The sequence below is a fragment of the Mastacembelus armatus genome, chromosome 5, assembly GCF_900324485.2.
Source record: "Mastacembelus armatus chromosome 5, fMasArm1.2, whole genome shotgun sequence".
Classification (NCBI taxonomy): Eukaryota; Metazoa; Chordata; class Actinopteri; order Synbranchiformes; family Mastacembelidae; genus Mastacembelus; species Mastacembelus armatus.
Genome location: NC_046637.1, coordinates 14,465,119 through 14,491,075, shown reverse-complemented (window position 1 = coordinate 14,491,075; position 25,957 = coordinate 14,465,119). Strand labels below are relative to the sequence as shown.

General features: G+C 40.7%; 1 protein-coding gene across 8 annotated transcripts in view; it reads left to right on the top strand.

The window, feature by feature from the left end:
* LOC113130189 (calcium-dependent secretion activator 1) overlaps window positions 1-25,957 on the top strand; it is a 199,847-nt gene that overhangs the window by 135,095 nt on the left and 38,795 nt on the right. For all 8 annotated transcript variants that reach the window (XM_026306581.1, XM_026306582.1, XM_026306578.1 and 5 more), the window contains 5 exons: window positions 15,411-15,566; window positions 16,194-16,341; window positions 21,102-21,176; window positions 22,438-22,521; window positions 23,083-23,115. In XM_026306581.1, the coding sequence (XP_026162366.1) occupies window positions 15,411-15,566; window positions 16,194-16,341; window positions 21,102-21,176; window positions 22,438-22,521; window positions 23,083-23,115 (496 nt within the window). The remainder of the gene's footprint in view (window positions 1-15,410; window positions 15,567-16,193; window positions 16,342-21,101; window positions 21,177-22,437; window positions 22,522-23,082; window positions 23,116-25,957) is intronic.

Here is a 25,957-nt window from a genome sequence, read left to right as displayed (position 1 = left end):
TTCATGTGACCAGGACTGTCCATGGCAAATAGCACTGTGCTGTGTGTCAAGAGTGTCTCGCCTATAGTTGATTAGACACTATTATTCCACAATAGGGATATGTGTTAGATGCTTGGGTAAATTTAGTCTGTTCCCTAGCATCACATCCACCTGCGGAAATAACCTGCACTCCTGGCCGGTTGTTTTCTTTCTGGCTGTATTACAGCCTCTTTATGGTGCTTCTTTGACCTGCTCACAGCCCGGACCCCCGGAGGTCTCTTAAGTCCCATTGCTGTGTAAACACTCACATCTCCCCCCTCCTGTTTTCCATTAACAATTCTGCGGCATCATCTTTTCTGGCTATTTCAGGTTCCCGCCTGACATGTCTGAAATGTAGTTTTACAATGACCTTGCCATAGAGAAATGGGATATGCTCATTCTGATTGTTCTTTAATGCAATTTCAATATTGTCTATGGTGGTTTTTGAAAGAGATATGTAGTGGGGCTTGTCAAAGCGTAATGTGTGTATCTTTCCTCTGCTCTCGCCTGATATATTCATGCATCTGAGCAGAGGTTCGTGGGTGTCACCCATCTGCTGATGATCCACAATATCTGAATACACAAAAATATTATACAATCTGTTTTACCCCTGGGAGGAATAGAAACTTCCCTTTCCGGGTTAAAGCCTAGTATTTCCGCCAGCCGGCCTTTAAATTTCACAACCCTCCCCTCTGCTCCTAAAATATATACTCTATCGGAAGTATAACTATACCACATTTTTATGATCAATGTGGATGCGTGTAACAGACATGCAGTGTTGAATTCTTGTACTATTCTATCCACAGTATCATAGTGACCGACAGGTATAGATAGTATAAGGGTCTTGTTACTCTTGGTATCTTTTATTAATATTTCTGCATCGTCTTGGAAAAAGCTGAACCACATAGCTGGGTACTGGATTTCACTGATCCCGACCTCATAGGGTTCATCTATTTGTATCGGTCTGGCTAATTGTGTTCTGTAATTCAATATCTTGCTATTAGGGTATAGGTGTGTCGATGCATAACCTAAAATCTGGTGCCCCTCTTGTCCATCATCTCTCTCTCTCGCTCTCTCTGTCTCTTATCTTCAAACGTCTTTTTTTTTTCACCACTGTGTGTGTGTGCGTGTGTGCGTGTCAGCTGTGCATCAGTGGTGACGCGTCTTTTGTCTGCCGCCCCTGTGCCTGGCTATTGTGTGACCAAATCTCAGCCAGCAGTTGCAGTTTATCAGGCTTTCCATACCCCCAGATTGGCTCAATGAGACTGCGTTTTTCTGTACTCTTTAGCGTTTCACCTCTGCAGCACTGCAGATTCTGGCATCATCAATTCAATTTAATTCAATTCTTTTTTATTTGTATAGCGCCAAATCACAATACAAATTATTTCAAGGCACTTTACAAAAACAAAAACCTAACAAATCCCTTATGAGCAAGCACTTGGTGACAGTGGAGAGGAAAACCTCCCTGTAACAGAAGAAAAAACCTTCAGCAGAACCGGGCGGCCATCTTCCTCGACCGGTTGGGGTGAGTGGATAGAGAAGAGAGAAAAGAACAGCAACAATAAATAACAAATAGACACTGCAGGTTGGTGGGGCCAGTAACTGCACATTAGTGATATACAGTTCCAGGACCGGGGACACCTGCAGAAGGTACAGGGAGAGAACAGAGAGAGAGGGAGAGAGCACAAGCTTAGTGACATTCAGTGGTGGAATATACATGTGAGGGGGGAGGAGAGGAAGAGAGGGGAAGGGAGTGTTAGGGTTAGGGTAGGGCAGTCTAGGCCTATAGCAGCATTAAGGCATGGTCCAGGGTTACCTGGAGCCAGCCCTAACTATACACTTTGTTAAAGAGGAAGGTTTTAAGTCTAGCCTTAAAAGTACAGAGAGTGTCTGCCTCCTGAACCCAGACTGGGAGCTGGTTCCACAGGAGAGGAGCTTGATAGCTAAAGGCTCTGCCTCCCATTCTGCTTTTGGAAACTCTGGGAACCACAGGTAGACCTGCACTCTGAGAGCGAAGTGCTCTATTGCTACTCTAGTGCTACTCCAAAAAGCTGGAAAACCAGTTTTCAGCAAATGACTCTGCTTCATTGTGGAGAGGCCTGAGGACAATAACCAACTACAGGACATCATCCCCCTCCTCAATGGGCAATCAAACCCTGGTGAACGATCTGAATGAGTTTTATTGTAGATTTGAATCACCCCCCACCTGCTTTGATTGTCTCCCAGACCAACCATTAACACCTCCAACCATTAACCCCCTCTCCCCGGCTCCTATACTTCAGATCAGTGAGGATGATGTGTGTGGCCTGTTCAGGAAGCAGATGAGAAGGAAAGCACCAGGACCAGATGGGGTTTCACCAGCATGCCTCAGAACTTGTGCTGACCAAGCTGACTCCCATCTTCTCTTTGATCTTCAACAGATCACTGGAGCTGTGTGAAGTCCCTGCATGCTTCAAACGCTCCACCATCATCCCCATCCCCAAGAAGCCAAAAATCACAGGACTCAATGACTATAGACTGGTGGCTCTGACATCTGTGGTCATGAAGCCCTTTTAGAGAATGGTGTTGGCCCACCTGAAGAACATCACTGGACCCTTCCTGGAACCCTGCAGTTTGGTGGAGCAGCTGGCTCTCTGGTGCAGTCACAACAACCTGGAGCTAAACACACTCAAAACAGTGGAGATGGTAATGGACTTCAGGAGAAAACCCCCGACCCACCCCCCTCTCACCATCATGAACAGCACCATGGCACCAGTGGAGTCATTCAGGTTTCTGGGCACCACCATCTGTCAGGACCTGAAGTGGAACTTCCACAGACTCCATCATGAAGAAGGCCCAGCAGAGGTTGTACTTCCTGCGCCAGCTGAAGAGGTTCAACCTTTCACAGACGCTGTTGACCCAGTTCTACACAGCAGTCATCGAGTCTGTCCTGTGCTCCTCCATCACTGTCTGGTTTAGCTCTGCCTCTAAATCTGACATCCGGAGACTCCAGAGGACAGTTCGGACTGCTGAGAAGATCATCGATGTTCCCCTACCCACCCTCCAAAACCTGTACACCTCCAGAGTGAGGAAAAGAGCTCAGAAAATCACTTTGGATGCCACTCAACCTGAGCCACCACCTCTTCCAGCTCTTCCCTCTGGCCGGTGCTTCAGAGCTCAGGACAGCCCAGCACAAAGGAAGCTTCTTCCCTCAGGCCATCCAACTCTTAAACTCATAGCGCTCCACCATTCCCTTCTACTACCTGCACTATGACACTGGAACTTTTTTTGCTCTTTGCACACTAAATTAGTTTTCCTTACATTCTGTTTTTAGGTTGCACCTTGGACACTGGATTCCTGTTTGGTCATAAGTTATCTGTAATTTGTTTACTTTTGATTATCTGTGCACTGTTTCCTTTTGTAGCATTTATGTTTACTGTTTAATCCTTGTAGCATTTGTATTTATGTCTGTTTACACTGGAGTCCCCCCCCCCCCCTTCTGATTCTTATTCTGATTCTATTGGGATAATATGGTACTATGAGGTCTCTAAGGTAGGAAGGAGTTTGATCATGAATGGATTTGTATGTGAGAAGAATTTTAAATTCTATTCTGTATTTTACAGGGAGCCAATGAAGAGAAGCTAATATAGGAGAAATATGATCTCTCTTGCTAGTTCCTGTCAGGACTCTGGCTGTGGCATTCTGGATTAACTGGAGGTTTTTTATGGAGATACTAGGACATGCAGATAGTAATGAGTTACAGTAATCTAGCCTTGAGGTAACAAATGCATGGACTAGTGGGGGCAGTGGGGCGGTCGTGGCCTAATGGCTAGGGAATCGGACTTGTAACCTGAAAATTGTAGGTTTGAGTCTCAGGTCCGGCAGGAGTTGTCGGTGGCACAGAGTGAATAGCCAGTGCCCTGTCCACCCTCAATACCACGACTGAGGTGAGACCCTTGAGCAAGGCACCGGACCCCCAATTGCTCCCCGGGCGCCGCAGCATTGGCTGCCCACTGCCCTGGGTGTGTTTGCACGGTGTGAGTGTGTGTGCACTTGGGTGGGTTAAATACAGAGCACAAATTCCAAGTATGGGTCACCTTTCACTTTCACTAGTTTTTGTTCATCATTTTGAGACAGGATGTTCCTAATTTGCACAGAATGCAGTTCTATAGATTTGTTTTATGTGTGAGTTAAAGGACATGTCCTGGTCAAAAATAACTCCAAGGTTTTTCACAGTAGTGCTAGAGGCCAGGGCTATGCCATCTAAAGTAGCTATAATTTTAGAAAAGTTATTTCTGAGGTTTTTAGGCCCAAATACAATAACATCTGTTTTCTCTGAATTTAAAAGTATAAAGTTACTAGTCATCCAGGCCTTTATGTCAGTTAGACACGCATGAAGTCTGGTTAACTGGTTTGTGTTAACAGGTTTCATAGATAGATACAGCTGAGTGTCATCTGCATAGCAGTGGTAATTAATGGAGTGCTTACTAATGACATAGCCTAAAGGAAGCATGTACAGGATGAACAGAATCGGTCCTAGCACAGAACCTTGTGGACTCCATAACTAACTTTTGTGCGTGTGGAAGGTTCATCCTGGACATGAACAAACTGGAATATGTCCGATAAATAGGATTGGAATCATTTTAATGCTGTTCCTCTGATAGCAGTCACATGCTCCAGTCTCTGTAATAAGATGTTGGGCTCAATAGTGTCAAATGCAGCACTAAGGTCTAGGAGGACAAGTATAGAAACAAGTCCATCTTCAAAAAATCTTCAAATAGTTAATTCCTGTGTAAGTGGTCTGATAGCTGCTTAGCAACAGCTTTTTCCTAAGATTTTAGAAATAAATGGTAGGTTGGATATTGGTCTATAATTAGCCAAGACTCCTGGATCAAGGCTAGCCAGGTGTTCCACGGCAGTCTCCATCATTTGCACAAACGCCTCTGTTGTGTTTCCGTGTTGTGCGTCCATATTCTCTGTTGTGTTTCCGGGTTAAACAGAGTAGCAACTGCAGTGGGAGGCTCATCTCACTGCGCTGCAGAAACTGACAGGTTGAAGAGATCCTTTGTCCTCACAGCCATTAGACTTTTTTTAACATTAACTGTTGATATGATATTTATGCTAAATGTTATTGACTGTGTGCCTTTATCGGTTTATTGCATATAGTGAAATTTGTAAAAGTAAATATAAAGAGCTGCTAAACAATCTGAATTCCTACCAAGGGGGGTTTGAATAACGTATCTATCTATCTATCTATCTATCTATCTATCTATCTATCTATCTATCTATCTATCTATCTATCTATCTATCTATCTATCTGTCTTTCTGCCTAATGCATATTATAGCTATTTATAATAATTAACAAGTTGTTTGTTTTCAATGTCAGTTAAACCAGTTTTAAATCTATAATGTCCCTTCTTTATAATTACTTTTATTATGATCCACATAAGATTAAAGAAATTATTGCAGCTGTTTTTAGACTAAAAGAAAGATAAAGGTTTTTTAAAGTATTTAAAAGATGCATTGACCTGTCCAGGGTGTACCCCTGCCTTTCACCCAAATAAGAGCTGGGATGGGCTCCAGCAGATAACTGTGACCCTGGTTAAGGAATAAGCAGGTATAGATAATGGATGGATGGATGGATGGATGGATGGATGGATGGATGGATGGATGGATAAAAAGAGGAGATATAAAAGCAAAACTAGAAAGTATACATTTTTAAATCAACAAAATATGCACAAGGGCAGCATGGTGGATTAGTGGTTACCACTGTTGCCTCACAGCAAGAAGGTCCCAGGTTTGCAACCCAGCAGAGACTTTTCTGTGTGGAGTTTGTATGTTCTCCCTGTGCGTGTGTGAGTTTACTCCGGGTACTCCAGTTTTGTCCCACGGTATGTCAGGTTGATTGGTGACTCTAAATTGTCCATAGGAGTGTATGTGGTTGTTTGTTTCTATGTGGCCCTGCGATGGACTGGTGACCTGTGCAGGGTGTACCCCTGCATTTCACCCAAAGAGAGCTGGGATGGGCTCAAGCAGATCCCAGTGACCCTAGTTAGGAATAAGTGGGTATAGGTAATGGATGAAAAATATGAGGTAACCTGTTAAAAAGCAGTACAGTATTTTCACAGCATTTAATACACCATTTGTGTCTAGTGATTCAATTATTATTATTATTATTAACATTATTTATTTGTTTGAACAATTGGGTGAATTCAGTGACATTCATTCTAAACTCTCTGCGTACCTCAATATATACTTGACACTTCATTTATAACACTTTAAAAACTTAAGCGAAACGTTGTGTGCGTGAGTAACATGGATCAAAGGTGTAAAAGCTCATTGTACGTTGCAGCATCCCACAGTGTGTGACGCTGTCACCACAGCACATCCATCCCTATTCCCTCATCTGGGATCTTGTGTATACACATTCGAAAATACCAGCCCTGATGTTTTCATTATAAAAGTAATATTGAAAGTTGCATTTAACCTTTACTTTATATTTAGTAACACATTCATTTCCCAATGAAAAGATGCCAACAAAGATGGCAGACTTGTTCATTTTGTTTAATTTGCACTTTACAAGAAGAGTAAGGAGTGGTAAGGAAAGATAAGACTGCCTATCCAGAATGACCCGAACAAGCAGGTGTAGGAAGGTATAAATTAGTATCAGGGAGGAAGCATAGCTTTGCTACTTTATGTCCAGTTTATGGGATTTATAGTCTCAAAGTTACATTCATATTACTATTGACATGGTGTGTGTGTATGGATGGAGGAGGTGGTAACATGGAAATTAAATCCCAACATTTTCACTCCCATACATAGATAAGCATTTTTGATAGCACTGGCAAGTTGCAAATACATAAAGAGGCAGAAAATACAAAGAGTAAAAAAGAAATTTTAGCATTGAGGAAACACGTGACATACGAAGTGAAAATAAGTCAATACAATGTCTGCAATATGCAGATATTATAAATTTAAAAACATAAGATGTAAGTTGTAGCATGTGCAAACACTGGGCACAACTAATTACTTACTTAGTAAGTGCCCCTTTACCAGCTCTTAAGGAAGGGGGTGTAAAAGGTGTGAATGTAGATGTGATGTAATCAGTGAAGAAACTGAAATTGAAGAGACTGGATTCTGCAGAAAGATAAGACAATGATCCAAAGCAAACTTCACAATTTGCATTAACTACTTCAAGGAACACCAGCCGAAGATTTAGGACTGGTCCTCACATTGTGCTGAAAGGATTCAAATTGCTTCATTTGAGCTTAAAAAAATCAACAAAATATGTAGGTTGAGCATGGTTGCCTGCATTTTTGCATACAGTAGTGTGTTCATGTACCTTTGCATTTCTTAGAAAACTGACCAGGTGTGTGGTTTTACTGTATGACCTTTTCTAGCATTTCATATTTGTTAATTTTTTATCTTGTTATTGAATTATACCGTCTAAATTTATTCTGTACATAGAAAATGTTTTACAGATATAAAAAAATATTAAGAGGCTCTATTCAGTTACAGTGGTAATTTGAGCTAAATACCAACATCACCATGTTAATACACTCACAGTGACAACATCAACCAATTAGCATGAAACACAAATTACAACTGAGGCCACTGGGAATGTCAGATATTTAGTTTCTGCAAACATCTGTGTATTAGTCTGATTACTAGAAATTAATCCATGCCTGTAAATACTGTGAACAAACTCAGAGATGTGACCTCAGTTTTAGCTATTGTCCTAGTTCTGAAATTGCTCCACTTTCCAACAAGGGGGTAGATGGTTAAGGGCCACACCTGTGTGAATTTTTCCTACGCTTTTTTTTTTCTACTGGCACTGGGGTGGGTTTAGAGCTGTTGAAAAAAGTAATGGCCATAAAAATTTTGTTGATGGTACTACAATATTAGCAGCTGTGTTACCCTGGGTTCAATCAGTCTTACCGTTGATATTAGAAAATGAGGATTCCTCCCGGAAATTATGTTATGCCTTAAAAGTTTTGTTTTTTTGTTGTTTTCTCAGGGAGGGGGGTTGCCTTCTTGTCTCTTCTGTGTCAGTACTGTTTTTAACACTCACACATACAGTGAAAAGATGTGTATCCTGCACCCACACATTCACATTCACAGTCTAAGCCACTAATATTGCTTGGTGTTTAAATCACTAGCTGCAACGTGCATAAATTTTCACCTTTACTCACAGTTTAGTGTGTATAACAATGTTAGCATGGATTCTGCCTCCCATCAGTGCATGCCATCAGTGGCAAGAACTATGTTAACCCTCTGAAATTAACTGGTTTTCTTCACTAATTTGCCATAAATTGTGATCTAATCTTCATCTAAGTCACAACAGTAGACAAAGACAATTTGCTTAAGTATAACAAACAATTATAATTTATTATATTTATTATTATAATGTCTTGAACATTAAACCTTGACAGTACTGAGTGAACCCATAGACTACTTACAGTGGTGTGAAAAAATGTTGGCCACCTTCCTGATTTATTATTTTTTTACATGTTTGTCAGACTTTGTTTCAGATCATCAAACAAATTTAAATATTAGTCAAAGATAACACAAATAAACACATCATGTAGTTTTTAAATAAAGGTTTTTATTATTAAGGGAAAACAAAATCCAAAACTACATGGCCCTGTGTGAAAAAGTGTTTGCCCCCCCCCCGTTGGAAACTGTGGTTTATCACACCTGAGTTCAATTCCTCTAGCCACACCCAGGCCTGATTACTGCAAAAACAAATGAGAAAGAAAGTAATTGAGATCTCAAAAGGAAAAGGTTATAAAACCATTTCTAAAGCTTTGGGACTGCAGTGAACCACAGTGAGAGCCATTATCTACAAATGGTGAAAACATGGAACAGTGGAGAACCTTCCCTGGAGTGGCCAGCTGACCAAAATTACCACAAGAGCGCAGCAACGACTCATCCAAGAGGTCACAAAAAGACCCCACAACAACATCCAAAGAACTGCAGGCCTCACTTGCCTCAATTAAGGTCACTGTTCATGACTCCACCATAAGAAAGAGACTGGGCAAAAATGGTCTGCATGGCAGAGTTCCAAGACGAAAATCGCTGCTGAGCAAAAAGAACATAAAGGCTCATCTCAGTTTTGCCAGAAAACATCTTGATGATCCCCAAGACTTTTGGGAAAATACTCTGTGGACTGACGATGTCATGAGCTGGTGTGTGTGTGGAGGTGCGGGAGAGAAGGCTGGACCCAAATGCAGGACAACAAAGATTTATTCTCCCTGGGATCAACAGGGATCTCAGATACAAACACAAGAGAACCGGGTGAAACGGTAAATAAAGATTAGACCGAATGGGACGGTCGTCATAAAAGTTACACCTTTCCAGGCAAACTACACTCTTTAACTATAACTAACAGCAACTAATGCTTCGGCAGGGTACAAAGGAAGGAGGGAGGTATAAATAGGGAAAACACAAAAGGGGATTGGACACAGGTGGAATCAATGAACAGAAATAACCAGTGAAGCTGCCAGGAACCAGAGCAAGGGGAAAAAGGAAGTCTTTACAAAATAAAGGTCCCCCCAGCAGGAAGTCCCAAAGGGGAATCATGACAGTACCCCCCCTCAAGGCTGGATACCAGACGGCCACCAACATTGTCTACAAACCAGAATCCAGGGTGGGCAGGAGGGAGCTGAGTGTCGAGTTCCGGGTTGCTCTGGGGTCAACCCCTGGGATGAGCAAAGTCCGGAGCCGTTCGGGAGGACGGCCTCTGAGACGGGCGAAGGTCCGGGGCCGTTCAGGAGGACAGCCTCTGAGGCGGGCGAAGGTCCGGGGCCGTTCGGGAGGACGACCCCTGAGGCGGACGGAGGTCCGGGGCCGTTCGGGAGGACGACCCCTTGGACGGGAGTAGGTTGGAGGTCGTTCAGGGGGATGACCTCTCAGGCTGACGTGGACTCTGGTACGTGAAGAGTCCCGCCGAGGAGTCGGCCAAGGAGGAACCGGCCGACGAGGTGGCGCTGAGGTCTCTGGATGTTCCGGCCGACGAGGCGGCGCTGGGGACTCTGACGCTGGAAATGCTGGGGGCTCAGGCGGCTGCCACGTAAGCTCAGGAAACTGTGGTTGCTGTGACTGCTCTGGGCTTTCTGGCGGCCATGGCGGGGGAAGCTGCTGAGACGGTCGGGGAAGCTGCGGCAGCTGAGGCGGATCTGGAAACTGTGGCAGCTGTGCAGGTTCTGATAGTTCTGGTGACAGGAGAAACTCTGACAGTCCCAGAAATTCAGGAAGTAGTGGGGGCTCTGGAAAATCTGGTGTCTGGTAGGGCTCAGGTGGGCGGAAGAACACAGACAGTCCCGGGAACTCTGGTAGCTCTGGAAGGACTGGGCATGGGGCGGGCTGTGGGTACAGTGGTGGTTCGGACCACTCTGGGGACTCTGGTGATTCGGGCCACTGTGGCGGCTCTAGCCCTTCTGGTGGCTCTGGAGGTTGCGGACAATGTGGATGCTCTGGAGGCTCTGGTTCCGGTTCCAGCTCCTCAGGATTGGGGACTGGGGCTGGAGCCAGTGTCTGGGCCTTGGCGCGGGCGCCTTCACGCGCCTTGTAACTGTATGCTTGAGGTACCTTCTGTTCCTCCTCAGAACACTACCACTGTCCATTTCAATCTTGTATGACAGTTTGTTAACCGGTTCTAGAGCTGTTGCTTTCTGCCAGATCTTTTGTGACTGTGTTGGTTGTACTCTTACTTGATTACCTGGATTCAGTACGGTCATGTCTTTTGTGTGTTTGTTGTAGTACATTTCTTGTCACCTTTGATTTAGTCTCAGTCCATGTGTTGTGTCTATTACTTTTGGCTTCAACAGATTGTTGTGTGTTGGGAGGAGTGTTTGTGTCCTCCTGCTTAGCAGTCTCTGAGCAGGGCTTGCATTTTGACCCTGTGACGGCGTGTTTCTGTGATCTAATATCGCAAGGTATGGATCTTGTCCTGACATCTTGGCTCTCTGCATCAGATGTTTTGCTGTCTTGACAGCAAACTCCGCCTTCCCATTACTTTGCGGGTGAGTGGGTGGCGATGTTTTATGCTGAAACTCCCACCGTCCACTGAACTGTTGGAATTCGGTTGATGTATATTGTGGCCCATTATCTGAAAACACAATGTCAGGTATACCTTGCCTGGCAAAATGGCTTTCAGCTTGTTAATCGCCGTGGAAGACTTTGTGCCTTGCAAATAATCCACTTCCCAGAAATTAAAAAAATAGTCCACAGTTTTCAGATAGTCACGATTATTGAAAACAAACAGGTCTGTGCCCACTTTAGACCATGGTCTTTCAGACAGTTCATGTGGGCAGAGTGATTCTTCACAGCTCTTTCCCTTTGAACACAATATCATCCTGTACAGATAGTTCATCCTGGATTGGGTAGTAGTGATCTTTTCACTTGGTGTATTTCTTTTGATTGTTGGCCATCCTTCTCTTAATGTCTTTATTAGTGTCTGAAGTGTGTCATCTTTTGCTGTTTCACTTCTGATTACATTTAGTCTCTCTTCAGATATTGGAAGGCACTGAATCATGTTCACACTTTCTCTTTTTCCACAGATCCTTCCTGTGCGGTGTCCTCCAGATACACTTGGCTCAGTGCATCTGCCAACAGCATCTCCTTTCCGGGAACATATATAATGATGAAATCATATTTCTGTAGTCTCATTAACATCCTTTGAGGTCTCTTGGGTGCATCCAGCAGTGGCTTCTAGACAATACTCACAAGAGGCTTATGGTCAGTGTAAAAAAGGCACCCTAGTGGTTGCTTTACACCGGATACACCCCAGCAGACTTCCGCTCCCCTACCTACGACACTCACTTGACTCGAGCTCCCGAGCAGTTGGGAGCCAGCTTGTTTGCTTGGATACCTTGCCAGGTGCAGTAAACGACAGGGACTAACAGAGACATACTCTGATCTACAGCAGAAGCTGTTGTATAGTGATGGGCAAGTGAGGCCTCATGAAGCACTGAGGCTTTCCTGACAATTGTGCCGAAAAAGATTCAAAGCTTCGAGACTTCAGTGACGGTGACATCTGGTGGACAACTGAAGCAATAGCAACCTCTAAAGAGCACGAATGAAGCACTGGCACTGTTTCATTCCCATGACAGCAATAAAAGTTCAGACCTCTTGAGATCAAAATGATCCCAAACTTTAGAAAGTCGCTTATTGGTGGGACTCGCCGTGAAACTTGCCAAAATACTCTCACTCTCCAAATCCTGAAGCAGAATGATGCATCTTATATAGCTGGTATGGCACCAAACCACTCAAATCTGTCAAACCTGTCAAGCTGTCATTGGCTCAGAATGCATTGAAACGCCATGAGCCAATGACACACACTGAAAGACTATGAGCCAATGAAAAGCTTTGAAACATTTTGAAGCAATGAAGCGCGAAGCGAAACAGTGATGACGTTCATCAGTCACGTGACACTGGTGTTTTGATACAAGCTCCGACACAGTGTTTCGAATCACTCCGCTTCAGAAAGAGTGACACAAGCTCCGAAGCCTCGGTATCATTTGCCCATCACTACTGTTGTATAGTTGTGGCCGTCTATAGCAAGTGAGTTGCAGTATTTTCCCGTGTTGTTAATGGCACTTCGTAATGTGTTAACATATTTGCCTTGTTATCATTGTTCTCAGACCCGATACTAGTAATAGATATTATGTTCGGTTAGTTGTGTTATGCCAACTCATTGTGAGATAGATTGCTATGGTTACTGCTCGTTGAGTTATCGTTTTTGTTATTCATAGCGAGTGCTTGAACCTACGCTAGGCTAAACACGCTAATTGGGTCAGGGACGTGCAACGCAGCGTGACTCAGCCCTGTTTTACACCTGTTTGTGTCCAGTGGAGGGTGCTGTGGTATTGCTAATTATATTAAGCTCCCCTCTTTATTGTGGACTGAATGGTGCATGCTTTATCACTGTCATTGTGTTTATATCTGTCATATAGCAGCGTAAAGTATATTATTTCCAATTCTCAGTACTTACTCTCACTGTACATTGTTTGACCTATCACTTGTAGTGGCCTCTACCAGAACGATCCAGTCTAACTATGTTAGCCAGGAAGCACATCCTTCCTCGCAGTCAGACTGTATGAACACTTCGTCCATATTTGTACTGATGGAATTTCTCCATGCCGTACCCTATGGCTAAGCACTCTTTTTCTATTTTGGGCGTAACCCCGTTCAGTCACTGACCTCTCTCAACAATCTCTCTCTCAGACTTGGACTATTCGTGCTGCACATAATCCTGTCACGGATTACAGAATCTTTTATGTCCCCAAAATTACGTGCTAGCGAGCATTTTCAGAAATTCTTCTTTCCACGCCTTCCATGTCTTTGCCAGATTGCTTGAGTCCAGCGTCAATGTCAGCGGTGGTTTTAATCCGAGTGTGCCACCCTGATCCGCTCGTATCAGCGCATCAGGGCTCGTATCTTCCCGCGGCGAACTTCACGCTGCACAGCTAAGCACTAAAACAAAACTCGTTCGCCGTCAGGAAGAAAAAAAATCTCGCCGCTGCCACCATGTTTCACTCTCGTTCCTTCTCTAGAGTGAATGTATAAATAACTCAGACCACTACCATTATGTTCAGTAAACAGAGTTACGAACAACATATAACTTTCTTAAAGTGCCATACTAAAAGGTCCGTGCTACAAAATGAGTCAAATAATCACATTGTTACAACGCCCTGGCATTCAGCATCGTCGATCATCACCTCGTGGATCACTTCACCATCCCAGCTCACACTGGGAACGTCACTCCCCGGCTAACCAGCCATAGTCAAGACTGATCTCTCTTTTTAAGATGCTTTTTCTAGTTTTTACTTAATTTGTTGTTATTTAAATAAAGAACCGTGTCTAGCATTTGGGTTGTACTCCTCCTTCCCTTCCACACCCACATAGTAACAATTCATGAGTGTACCATATATAAGTCTTTGAAAAGGCAGGTTGTCTTTGGTGGAATTCCAGAGGAGACTGCTGCTTTCCAAAGAAACATTGCTGCGTGCCTGAAGTTCCCCAAATAGCAAGCCCTGACCTTGACAATCCGCAGTGCTACTGGAAATATGTTCTATGGACAGATGAAACAAAATTTTAATTGCTTGGTTCATCAACTCAGCAGTATGTATGCTGAAAAAAAGGGCACAGATTCCCAGGGTCAAAACATCATCCCAACAGTAAGTATGGTGGAAGGAGCATGGAAGGATCATGATTTGGGCTTTCTTCATTGTTTAAGGGACTGGACCATTTTCCATTATCAAGGGTAAAATTAATTCCCAAGGTTACTAAAATATTGTACAGGGGATTAATACAGGATAATATCAGGGGTGGCTGTCCACCAGCAGATGCTTAGTAGAAGTTGGGTGATGCAACAGGACAATGAACCTAAACATCACAGTAAATGCTACACAATGTTGTGACTTAGATGCAGATCAGATCAGATTTTATCTTAAATTGATGCAGAAAATTCTAAGTGGTTCACATACTTGTTGCAACCCTACATGGTACACAGATTGTATAAAAACTGTAATTAAACACAATTAAATGTTTCTATTTGGAACTCAGTGAAAAGAAATGTGTATGGCCTAAGGCCTATAAACCAGGTAAATATCTCATGAAGGCCCCAAAGCCATCAAGTAACCCACAGCTGTTTAGTGGGTTACTTGAGTTTAAAGTTTAGTGACACTTTGAAAGCTTCTACAAGGATACTGATGATACTGATTTTAGTACATATTTTTTTCTTTTTTGCTATGATGGCATCTCTCTTCTGAATCTAAGTTTTAGTTTGTTTTAGAACCAATGTGGCGGTTGGGCCTCTGAAAAAGAAATGTGCTCCACATTAACCATTACTTAAAACACTTATGTTTTACCTTAGTTAATTACTGAGTGTACAACATACCGGTAAAACACTACTTGTTGCAACATCGAATGAGATGCATTGTCAAATAATTGCCAGTTAACAATGTAACATTGGGCGGCACTTTACAATCACATTTTTGCCCTTTTGTGCAACAAGTCTGAAGTAATGCATATATCTCCATCCCTCAAATGTGGCAGAAAAAGACATTATTTAACACAAGTTATTTGATTGGCAACTGTAATGTGATAACTGAATAACTGAGGTAAAAAAAATTACTATTTAACAGGCAACTGTAATGTCATTACAGTCCCATGCTACTTTGTAACATATTACTGGTTATCACTAAACCTATCGTACCATACCTCTTTCAAAAGAATTGGGCTTTTGTTATTATCATGTAACTACCATCACAGTAGATGAAATTGGACATTGTTCCAGAAGCTCTTTATTACCAACCTGATGTGTGCATTAACCCATTCAAACATCTGATCTAAACCAGAGTAGATCACCATTGTTGTCCTTTGATAATTTCTGATTTGTGGTCCTGCAGTAATGGCTCAGGGACATCAGAGGATCTCTTCTGGAAGCTGGATGCTCTGCAGACCTTCATCAGAGATCTCCACTGGCCAGATGAGGAGTTTGGAAAACACTTGGAGACCAGACTAAAGCTGATGTCCAGTGACATGATTGAATCCTGTGTAAAACGGTAAGACAGTGTTTAAATGTAGATGCAGTGTACCAGCCTGATTGTAAGTCAAGTCATGCATATATTCAAATTGTGATTTCAAATGTGATTTTTGTATATATCAACATCTCAGCACTGAGCTAGTAAGAAATACTGGGGCACTACTAGGGGACTATTTCTTTAACAGGAAAAGAACTCAGTAATGATCACCAGACCAGCTAAGCTGATGTGCTCCAGGATGAGTGGCTGGCAGTGGCTGGCATATGTATTTATTAGTGTCCATTTTATTATGCTTACATGTTCATGTTTTAACCCAAGTATACAGTTTCTTTAACCCAATAAATGGGTTGAGTTTTGAATAGAATCTGGGAAAACAGAGAGGTGGACATCAGAAGATCAACAAGAAATAGAAAGAAAGAAAAACAAGCAACCATTTAAAATAATAATTACATAGAAATCTAATTAAACAAATAAAGGTTTCAGTTTCAACCAAGACAGTTTTGTTTATAGCAGTTTGAGGAAAGACTTAGGATTTAGAGTAGATTAGCTTTATTCATTTATATGGGGTGTTAAGGACCTAGCACTCATGATTTCAGTATTTCTAAAAGCCTGGCTACAGTCCTGTACATTTATTTTTTCACTCTGAAGGACACGGACTGCATTTGAGGCCAAGCTTCAGAAAAGCAGCCGGGGCACAGACTTTCGCATTCCACAGTCCATCTGCACCATGTTCAATGTCATGGTGGATGCCAAGGTCCAGTCAGCCAAGTTGTGTGCCATGGACCTGGGGCAGGAGGTAGGAGACAATAGACATGTACTCAAAGCTTAATTGTATTGTATTTTGGATAATCCAATTTTACACTTTTATCTACCACTGACCCCTAATGGAAAATATACAGCTCACTTGTTTAAATATTTTAGTCACTTGGTTTTGGGGATAAATGAAAATCAATTGCTTGTGTTTCATTTTGAATGGCATTATCAGATAAATGTGTTATTTTTTTTCTCTCTGTTACTTGAATACATCTTTTTTCCTTTGTGTGTTACTTTTTCAGTATTTTTACATGTGCCATGTCACCTCTATCTTTTTCCTTTTTCTGCTGTTTTTCTCCTGTCTATCTTGTGAAAGTTTGTTAGAGACTGGGTAAGTGTGGCTACAAATTCAATTGAAATCACACCCTCCAGTTCCCAAATGTATAATTAGTCATCAGTTTTCATATCTGTCTTCCTCCACTTGAATTGTTTGGATTTCATTAGCATATGTGTAGATAGTATTGAATATACATGGGGTAGAAGTGAGAGATCTCATATTTTGCGGAACCTCAAGACCGATACCAATTACTAACAATGAATTAATTATTGCTAAATCCTTCACTATTCTGTTGGTGCTACAAGACAACACAAAAGGATCCCTCAAAGTGTAACTGATTTTCCATGACAGCAGTTACTTCGCAGGACTAATCATTCCAAAGTCTTTTACTAGGCTTGGATTCATGCCTGTCATTATTTACATGCAACCAAAACAAACAAGCAAACAAATGAAATTAATAAAACAGTAATGGAAATCTTCAATAAGCAGGCCAAAACAAAATTTATAACTTTGCAAACAAACACCTGAATCAATGAATTAATAGATTATTTTATCCTAAAATCATGTTTTAAAAGAAAGAAAGGCATGTCAAAGAAGGATTCATTCTATAGTATCATCTCCATTAAGAAGTTGCAATTTTGGTATGGTATGGTATTACTGACTGCCTAAGGTTTGTGTTGTTCATGTTAACATCTCTTGTTCAAACATTCTAATCTTCACATTCTTACAGTTGGATACACTGCTGAAAGCCTTGACTTTTGATTACAAACAGTTTTTTTTTGGAGCTAGAGAGCTTAATTCTCCTAAAAATGACCTGAGCTACCACAGTAGCAAGTAAAACTCACATTTGCGGGCATCTGTGAAAACTGCTTGTCAGAAAACTGTTCACTGAGATCTTAGTGAAGAAAAGAAGACAATGGCTTGAGTCACAGAAAAGGTGGTGTTTTATTTACAAAAACACGAGGAAACAAAAGTTCAAGATATTCACTACAAAAAAGGGAAAAACTGAACAAAAGAGAGTCCATATCAAGTACAATTAAGAACAACAACAAAAAAAACCTTCACACCATTCTTGGTGTGCAGCCACCTCCTGCTTTCTTCCACCACTCTGCCCTAACAAGCCTTGGTGGGCAGATTCTCAGTCGTCCAGGTGAAGTTATCTAGAGGTTGAGTCATGGCAACTGGACTTCTAGTTTTTAGTTATTAGTTTCACTACTCATCCGTGTAGCTTCATCAGTCTAAGAGAAAGCTAGTTATCTTTCAGGTTGGTTTCACTCCACCCCTAGCCCAAATAGGCTCATTAGGTGAGCTATGTAAATCGGTTGAGAGTCATTAGACCAACACTCCTGAGTTGGTTTCACTTCACACCTGGCCTGAATAGGCTTGTTAGGTGAACAAAAGAAGTGAACTCAGGTGAGGGTCATTAGGATCTAATGGTAGACTCATGTGACCCCTCTGACTAACTGGCTACAGCAACTTGCTGTCCTCCCTGGAAGACATTTGATGTGTTCCATAATTTCCTGGGAACAGATAAAAGGGCAACCTGGTAGATTGAAGACAAATTATAGTATGTCTGAGCCCTCTACTCCTGTTAAGGGAGGTTTTTCCACTTGAACATACAGTATATAGTTTTTCTTACTCCTCTCTTAAAGCATGTATCTTCTCTGTCCAAAATATGTACATCACTGTCTTCAAATGAGTGTCCTGTTTCCTTTAAATGGAGGTGTACAGCTGACTGTGGTCGTGAGGACCTGAACCTCATAGTCCAAAAAGGCTAACCTGTTTTCTTTGGTGTCCTCTGGTGAATTTGATGTTTCCATAGTAGTCTGCTGTGTTTAGGACCACTGTGCATCTCCCTTTGTTTGCAGGAAGGATAGTAATAGTCTTGTCCTTGGACAGGGATGACAGGGCCCTGCTCTCATGGGTGGTGAGGTTGGATGGCGGTGTCTTAGAACTAGACAGTGCTGTTCTTTTAGCCTGAGTTCCCCTGCTTCTGTATTAGATAAGCCATTGTTGTGAATGGCAGATTCTGTGGCTGTAATAAAGTCCACAACAGGAACATGTGCTGCTGCTTGGGAGAGTTCCCTGTCTGAAAGGTTCTTAACTCATTTGTCCTTTGTGACCGCTGTGGTTGTAACATTTTCATTTTTTCTCTTTGCAGTGGCTTCTTTTCCTGTCTCCCAGCAAAAGAGGAGAATATCAAACTTCTTGCTCTCTGTCTCTTTCCCTTTGTGGTGTGCTTATACATGCTAAGACGTGTTTGTTTTGTAATTTTTTGTTTGTTTGTTTTTACTCATATTTACTTAAATACCACACTTGAGCTAAAAGCTGAAAATAAAATATGTTGGATATACAGAAACAATTGCACAGTGCTGTTACAGAATGGAGTTTCTAGCCTGACAATGATGACACTGGCTGCAGAGCACACAAACCAAACAGCTGAGTTTGCTGTGCTGAAAGATGATCTCTCTCTTAATGGTCTTCCACAATAATGTCATGGTATAGACTTGCAAATGTTTGCTAATTACAGTGTTGTTTATACACATGCAAAACCAGGTGTGGGTGTAGAGCAGGCCAAGAGCTAACCACTACCCTTTCCAGGAAAGTGGATTGATCTAAAAAAATTCATAAAACCATGAAATACTACACAAATTAGATATAGTCTTTCTATTGATGCAGCCAATTATGCATGCCATGGATGTATATCTCTCTTCTGTGTTTCTTTAGATTATATATTGGTGGCAGACCAACAAACCAAAATTTGAGATAAAAAGCCACTTCAGTATGATCACTTTTAGATTATCTTCATATTTTTATGTATACAAATTTCAAAGCTTCGTCACTTCTCCAGTATGGGACTTTTTCCTTACTTTTGTTCAGAGATGTCTATAAAATCTTCAAGAAACTCTTCAAGCATTTCTTTTGCCTCCTTCCATTGGGCAATCTGCAAAAAAAAAAAGCCTTTAATTTAACATAGACTTCTTGACATATACTCTGACATATTGTGTGTGTGCATGTGAGTTTATGCTGTACTCCTGTGTGTAAATTTACAAATTGTCTTGTCTGTTTGGTTTGTTTGGTACTGTTCTGTCACTGGGCACATATACAACCTGCCAAGGGACTACAGATGAAAATTTGCTTTAAAATAACTGTCTTACAATACAGCAATTGATTACATGTATGTTTAATATTGCATGTGGCCCCTTACAAATAAAATGTTGCAATCACAGTTTCAACAACAGCTTTGACTCCAGCACAATGTTTGCGTTAAGAAGTATGTTTCAAGGATTACTTAATGATGGTATTGTCTGCATGTCCTAATGGACCTGATGTGATTAGTAAAAAGAACAGGCTTAGAAATCTCCGCATAGCAGCACATAAGTAACTTGTAAAAAGTAGTTAGCCTACTGCATATTTTAACCACCATTGGTGATTTGCAGAAGGTAGCCCATAGGCAGTGATGGCCTAATGGATAGACAGTCAGACTTATAACCCAAAAGTTGTGGTTTCGAGTCTCCACAAACTCCCCCCTGCTCTGGGTGTGTGTTCACTGCTCTGTGTGTGCACCTTGGATGGGTTTAATGCAGAGCACAAGTCCTGAGTGTGGGTTGCCATACTTGGCCACAAGTTTTCACCTTCACCAACTAAAAACGGGGCTCACCCTACCCAGTTTGAAACGACCAAGATAGCCAACCATTGGAGGGAAAATTTAGAGTGCTCCATTACAGAGAATATTCTTGCCATACCATTTCATCCATGCGTCCATTCATAAATGTGATATCCCAACATTTGAATAATAAAAAGGAAGATATAAATCCAATCATTAAGCATTCTTGTGAAGTTGGGACAAAATCTCACATTACAGACATTACATCTTGCTTTGTCTCAATGCAGAAGTACAAATAGGGAAGCAAAAAGTGTTTTGGAAACTAGATCATAGAATACATACAATAACCGATCTCTACAAAGATGGTATATTTATATCATTCAATGAATTTGTTAAAATTACAACCTGTAAGAGACAGGAGATTTGTGGAAGTATTTGCAAATTAGACACTGCATTGTTAAAAAGTTTCAGTCAGACTCTTAACTGTGAGATTGTACATAATTTCCCTTTTTTAACTTATTTAAGAAGTTTTCTTTTCTTTTTCTGTATTCTAGATTAATTTCACCAGAAACACTTTTGACTCATGGGAGGTTATTGTCTGACCATACCCTTTTTGTCTTTGTGCCCTTTGTCTTTTGTAAGCTATACCATCTGAGCTGTTTTTTTTTTTTTACCATGTTTATGAATAAAAAAAATGTAATTACAAAAAATCTATATATAGTCAATAACTGTCAGTGTTTCCCTTTTAATGTCGACTGTCACTTCAAAACTTCACAGTGGAGTTATTAAATGTGAATGAAAACCATAACATGCTTTGTTTTTTTTTGTTTTGTTTTGTTTTTTTTTTGTTCCTTTGCAGAGACAATACCATTCCCAAATTGACAATCTAATTGAGGAGACAGTGAAGGAGATGATAACACTGCTGGTAGCTAAGGTACAGTATATTGCAAAATACATGACTGCAAGACTCAAAGAGACTCAGTGGGAAGACACAGATACAAAATGATGTAAAGAGACTCAAAACAACCACAGTGCGAGGGACTGAGCTGGTAGACAGACGAGCCATAGGTTGATTTTTAACAAAAATAATGGTTTATTTACCCAAAAATTCAAGTAGATAACAATTTGGAAAAATAATATAAAGTTCTGAGCCCATAAAAAAAGGTCAACGAAACATAATTCAACTGCAAAAAACGTAAACAAAACCAAGAAAGTGACTAGACCGACTAAAAAAAAAAAAAACGAGATAAATAACTAACTGAATAACACACAAATAAAACAGAAAGTCTATCCACTCACAACAGTTTAAAGTAATCTTTCAGCCCATGGAATGTTCCTTGAATTGGGCCTCATCATAATACCAGGCTCCACCATCAGCCACCTCTTTTGCCACACCAGGAAGAGGAACCAGTAACAGGTAACTCAAAACAAGGAAATTTAGACTAATAACAGAAATGACAGAACAATGTTAACTAAATGTGCACACTTCATTCAGAAAACAATGTTGTCAAAACTGCTACTAAATTAAATCCTATAAACAAACCAATTGTATTAATTACCCTAGAAATGGTGTCTGCAACTGAATATAACTAAATGTGAAAATGATGTGAGTATAGAGAACTTGGACTTTTAACATGTGGCTGTGGACACAGCTATCACACACAGACATACAAAATGACCACTAAACACCTAGTAATAGACTACAACAGGGACAAAACCACAAACAAACTCACAATGATCACCAAAAGACTTCAAATGAGCATAAAAGATTCAAAACAACCAGCAAAGAATGCAGAAAAACTGGAAAGAGATGCAAAATGACTCAATATTGCCACAGACACTTAAAATGTGACCAGTCTTCATAATTAACTAATTCACTCAACAATGCTTTATTTGAAACCAGATATTCTCTTGATGGATTGAAACCATGAACTGGCAAACCTGACACGGACATTTTGACATATTGCTGTAGTTGAAAAAGCATTACAGCAGAATAAAGCTCAGCAACTTTAGAATAGGCTTGCATTAATAATTGTACACACCTATTTAACACTACTCATAAATAATGCAACCTAAATCTATCAGTGCTTCTATTTACACTAATACTAATGTATATTTTACCACTAATACTTCCTGACATTTATCAAACTTGTAAGATACTGTTTAGCTTATTTTTTTCTTCTTCTCTTTCTCAGTTTGTGGTCATTCTGGAGAATGTGTTAGCCAAACTCTCCAGATATGATGAGGGAACACTCTTCTCCTCCTTCCTATCTTTCACAGTAAGTCTTTTAATACCATTCTCCTTTTCTTCTTAAACCACCTTTAGATCAACACACAGCACACTGCTTCCCAGTCAACTAAACTGCTTATTTATTTGTGACAAAAATGCCACATTAGAATTTGTAATTGGATGTAAACATTAAATATATTTCATGTTAGCACTATACTGTTTTAATATGTTCTTTAGTAATAATTAATGTTTTTTAAATCATCATAGCATCATAATCAATGCCTGTAGTGATTTAATGACTCAATCATGCTGCATTTGAAAATTGTATGTGTGTTTTTTTCCACATGCTACTTTTAATACAGTTTGATCTTTTTTGAAGCCTTCCTTGGTACCAAATAGGTTAACTACCCAGCTGGTTTCCCATAGTATTGCAAAAACCAGGTTATTGACTTTTGCATGTGTAATCAACACATGAGTCACAGCAGCCATGTCAGCAGGCACTAAACTACAGGTTGTTCAGTGTCACCACAGCAGCTTTTGTTCAGAAAATTTGTACCACTGCTGGAGTCCTGACTGTTTGCTCAACCACTTCTCTCTCCCTTATGTCAAGGTGAAAGCTGCCTCTAAGTATGTGGACGTGCCTGTAAGTGACACTTTCTTTATGTGTTTTTCTTTCTTGTATGGGACAAAAACCAAATTGTAATGCTCCCATTTAGAGATTCCCATACCTACATTTAGAGGTGGTCTGATCTGTATTGTGGCCACAGTCTTAGGAAAAACTCTTAATGAATACCAGCAGAGAACGTCCTGTGATCTAATGTCATTATCATAATATATTCAGATATAGTTTACATGGTAAGAGTATCTTTCAATATTTTTCAACTCTTAACTTCACTATTTTGTTTACATCTAATTCATACTCTTTCCATATGTGGTATGGAAATTCTTAAGTGTTTTACTAATAATGGACTAAGCTACTAATAATACAAATACAAATAAGCTACTAAGCCAGTAGCAATATCAGTTTATTATATTTACGTGCTGCATGAGTTAAGTTTGAGCCCTACTGTTAAGCTTATTGCTATTAGCCCCATCCTTTTAAAAATGTTTGTGCATAAGGCAGGCTTCAGGCCTGCTACCAGTTGAGAAGAGAACAGTATCATTGCGCATAGTACAAGGAAATTAAAATGCAATTCTTATCCTTTCATGTAGTCCATCAGTGTCTCTGATGCGTGACGTGTGGCTTTGTAGGCAAATTCTCCAGTATCCAGCAAATGACCATCAGGACCCCAGTAACACTTTTAATCTTAAGGAAAGTTCTCTGCTGGTTCTTCTTGCTTTGTCGTAATGGTTTTACTGGTTGCAGCCTGAAGCCTCAATTTGACCCTCTTGTTCACAAAGACTTGCGTTGGTGAGAATTGTGCTAGGAGGTCATGACTTGTGTGGCTGCCTCCATAGTCTCTCCAGCATGCCAGCCCTGCAGCCTTGATTTTGCCTCCTTTTTCTGCACTGCCTTCAGTTGCCTGCCTGTGGGAATGGTAGTCCATGAAGAACCTGGGGGCCTGGCTGGGTGTTGTGGTAGCATAAAACTCATCTAATAGATTGCTTGCTACATGTTCCACTTTTTAGGAAACTGTTTAATACAACTGTAAATGTTGTTCACCCAGCAGGATATTGTCAGACATACAGAGAGGTGAGAGAAACACATACAGAGTTTCTCTCCTGCCAAGTGAGCTGTCCAAGCTGGCAGTGATGTTTAGTATTATTTACTAGCAAGTACTGGTTCAGGCTTAGTCAGTTTACTTTTTCTGCTGCCGAGAGAGCTGTTCAGGCCAGCAGCAATCTCTAAGGTAGGCCTGAGGCCTACTAGGCTAGTTTGTCTAAGTGTGTTTAGTATACAGGAGCAGGAAAAGAGAGGGTAGTTCTGGGACGCTGGAACACACTGTTGAGCCTTCTTGATGTCATGGGCCCAACTGGATGAAACATTAGTGAAAAGCTAATGACAGTGTAGACCTGCCTGCACTCTCACACCCACACTGAAGCTCCCCAGGGATTGTGTATTTAGTCTTAAGGAATTGCTGTGAGTATCCCTCCTTAAATTCATGTCTGATAGCATTAATAGGAATGTGAGAAGAGGGCAGAAAGAAACTTACTAAGTAGTAACAGCGATTCTGTATTTGCAGCGTTTGGCTGTTGCAGTGTTTCTGTATTTGCAACATTTCTGTATTTGCAGTGTTCACCCATTGTGGTGTACAAATATTTGACCATGCTTTCATATTTAGAATCATCATCATCATCCGAATGGTGTTGACTATGCTATTTCCACATAAAACCTCCCTGTGTTTCCTTCTCGTACATGTCCATGTATGTGGCTGGACACTGACAACCAGCCATACCTCATGTCATGCTCTCTGTGCAGGGTACATTGTGAGTCCATGCTGTACAAAACATGCACATTGTAATCGGAATGGTGGTGTGTGTGTGTGCCTGTGTATGTGCGTGTGGATCAGATCTGTGTTAGCTGCCAACACTTTGACCGTATCAACATGCCAAATTTCAAATTAATGGCTTGTCAATGGCTTGAATGTGACAAGGCACTGTGTCGTCTGGCAAGGGTCACAGTTTCCAGCCTACCATGCTAATTATGTCCTTAATGTACAAAATTAGAGTTTCACTAGTAAAAAAAGACACTCATTTACACATTGTAAGTGTCATTACTGATGTGTTAACTAAGTTTAGTAGCAGTTAGCATTGATTCCTTTGTGTAACTTTTGAAATCTCTGTAATTTGTAGAAGAGAGAGAAATTGGGACTAAATGGTTTAGAATTAGATTTATAGAATTATCTTATCTTGAAATTGGTAAAACGATGTAAGAAAGACAACAAAGATGCTTTTTATAAATGTTGAATGGTCTGTTGAATGTCATAATGACAGTCCTGGTGTCTCCAGCACCCCTGTTCATTTTGCACTTGCCCCGACTGTGAGTGTTGGGTCCCAGCCAAGTTCAACTATCTGACAAGAGCTCACTGAAGAACATGGCTGCCCTCAAGCCTCAAGTCTGTATCACTGTATATGAAACACTTCTTTGGAGATGAAAACATTCCTTTTATCCAAATGATAACTTAACATTTTAGAAAGCCATATTAGTTTCAATGTTAATATATTGTAGTTGCTTCCATGAAATTATTAAAATGAAAAACATTTATCACCAAATGTATCACATAAAAAAGAGTAAGGTTCTATGGGGTGCTTAGCAGCTCTATGAGGCTGTATTTAAGTGTCACATTTCCAAGCTGATAAAAGCCTTTATGTCACCATCCATGTTACAGCTATGACAGGAAAAGTTCAATGTTTCGAAAAGCTCTGATAACTGGGTGATAGTGCAGAAGTTAATTAATAAAACTAATTAAACCCTTACAATAAAAATAAATACATTAAATTAAAATTATAAAATAACCATCACAAGTCCAGTAGAATATCCTTTG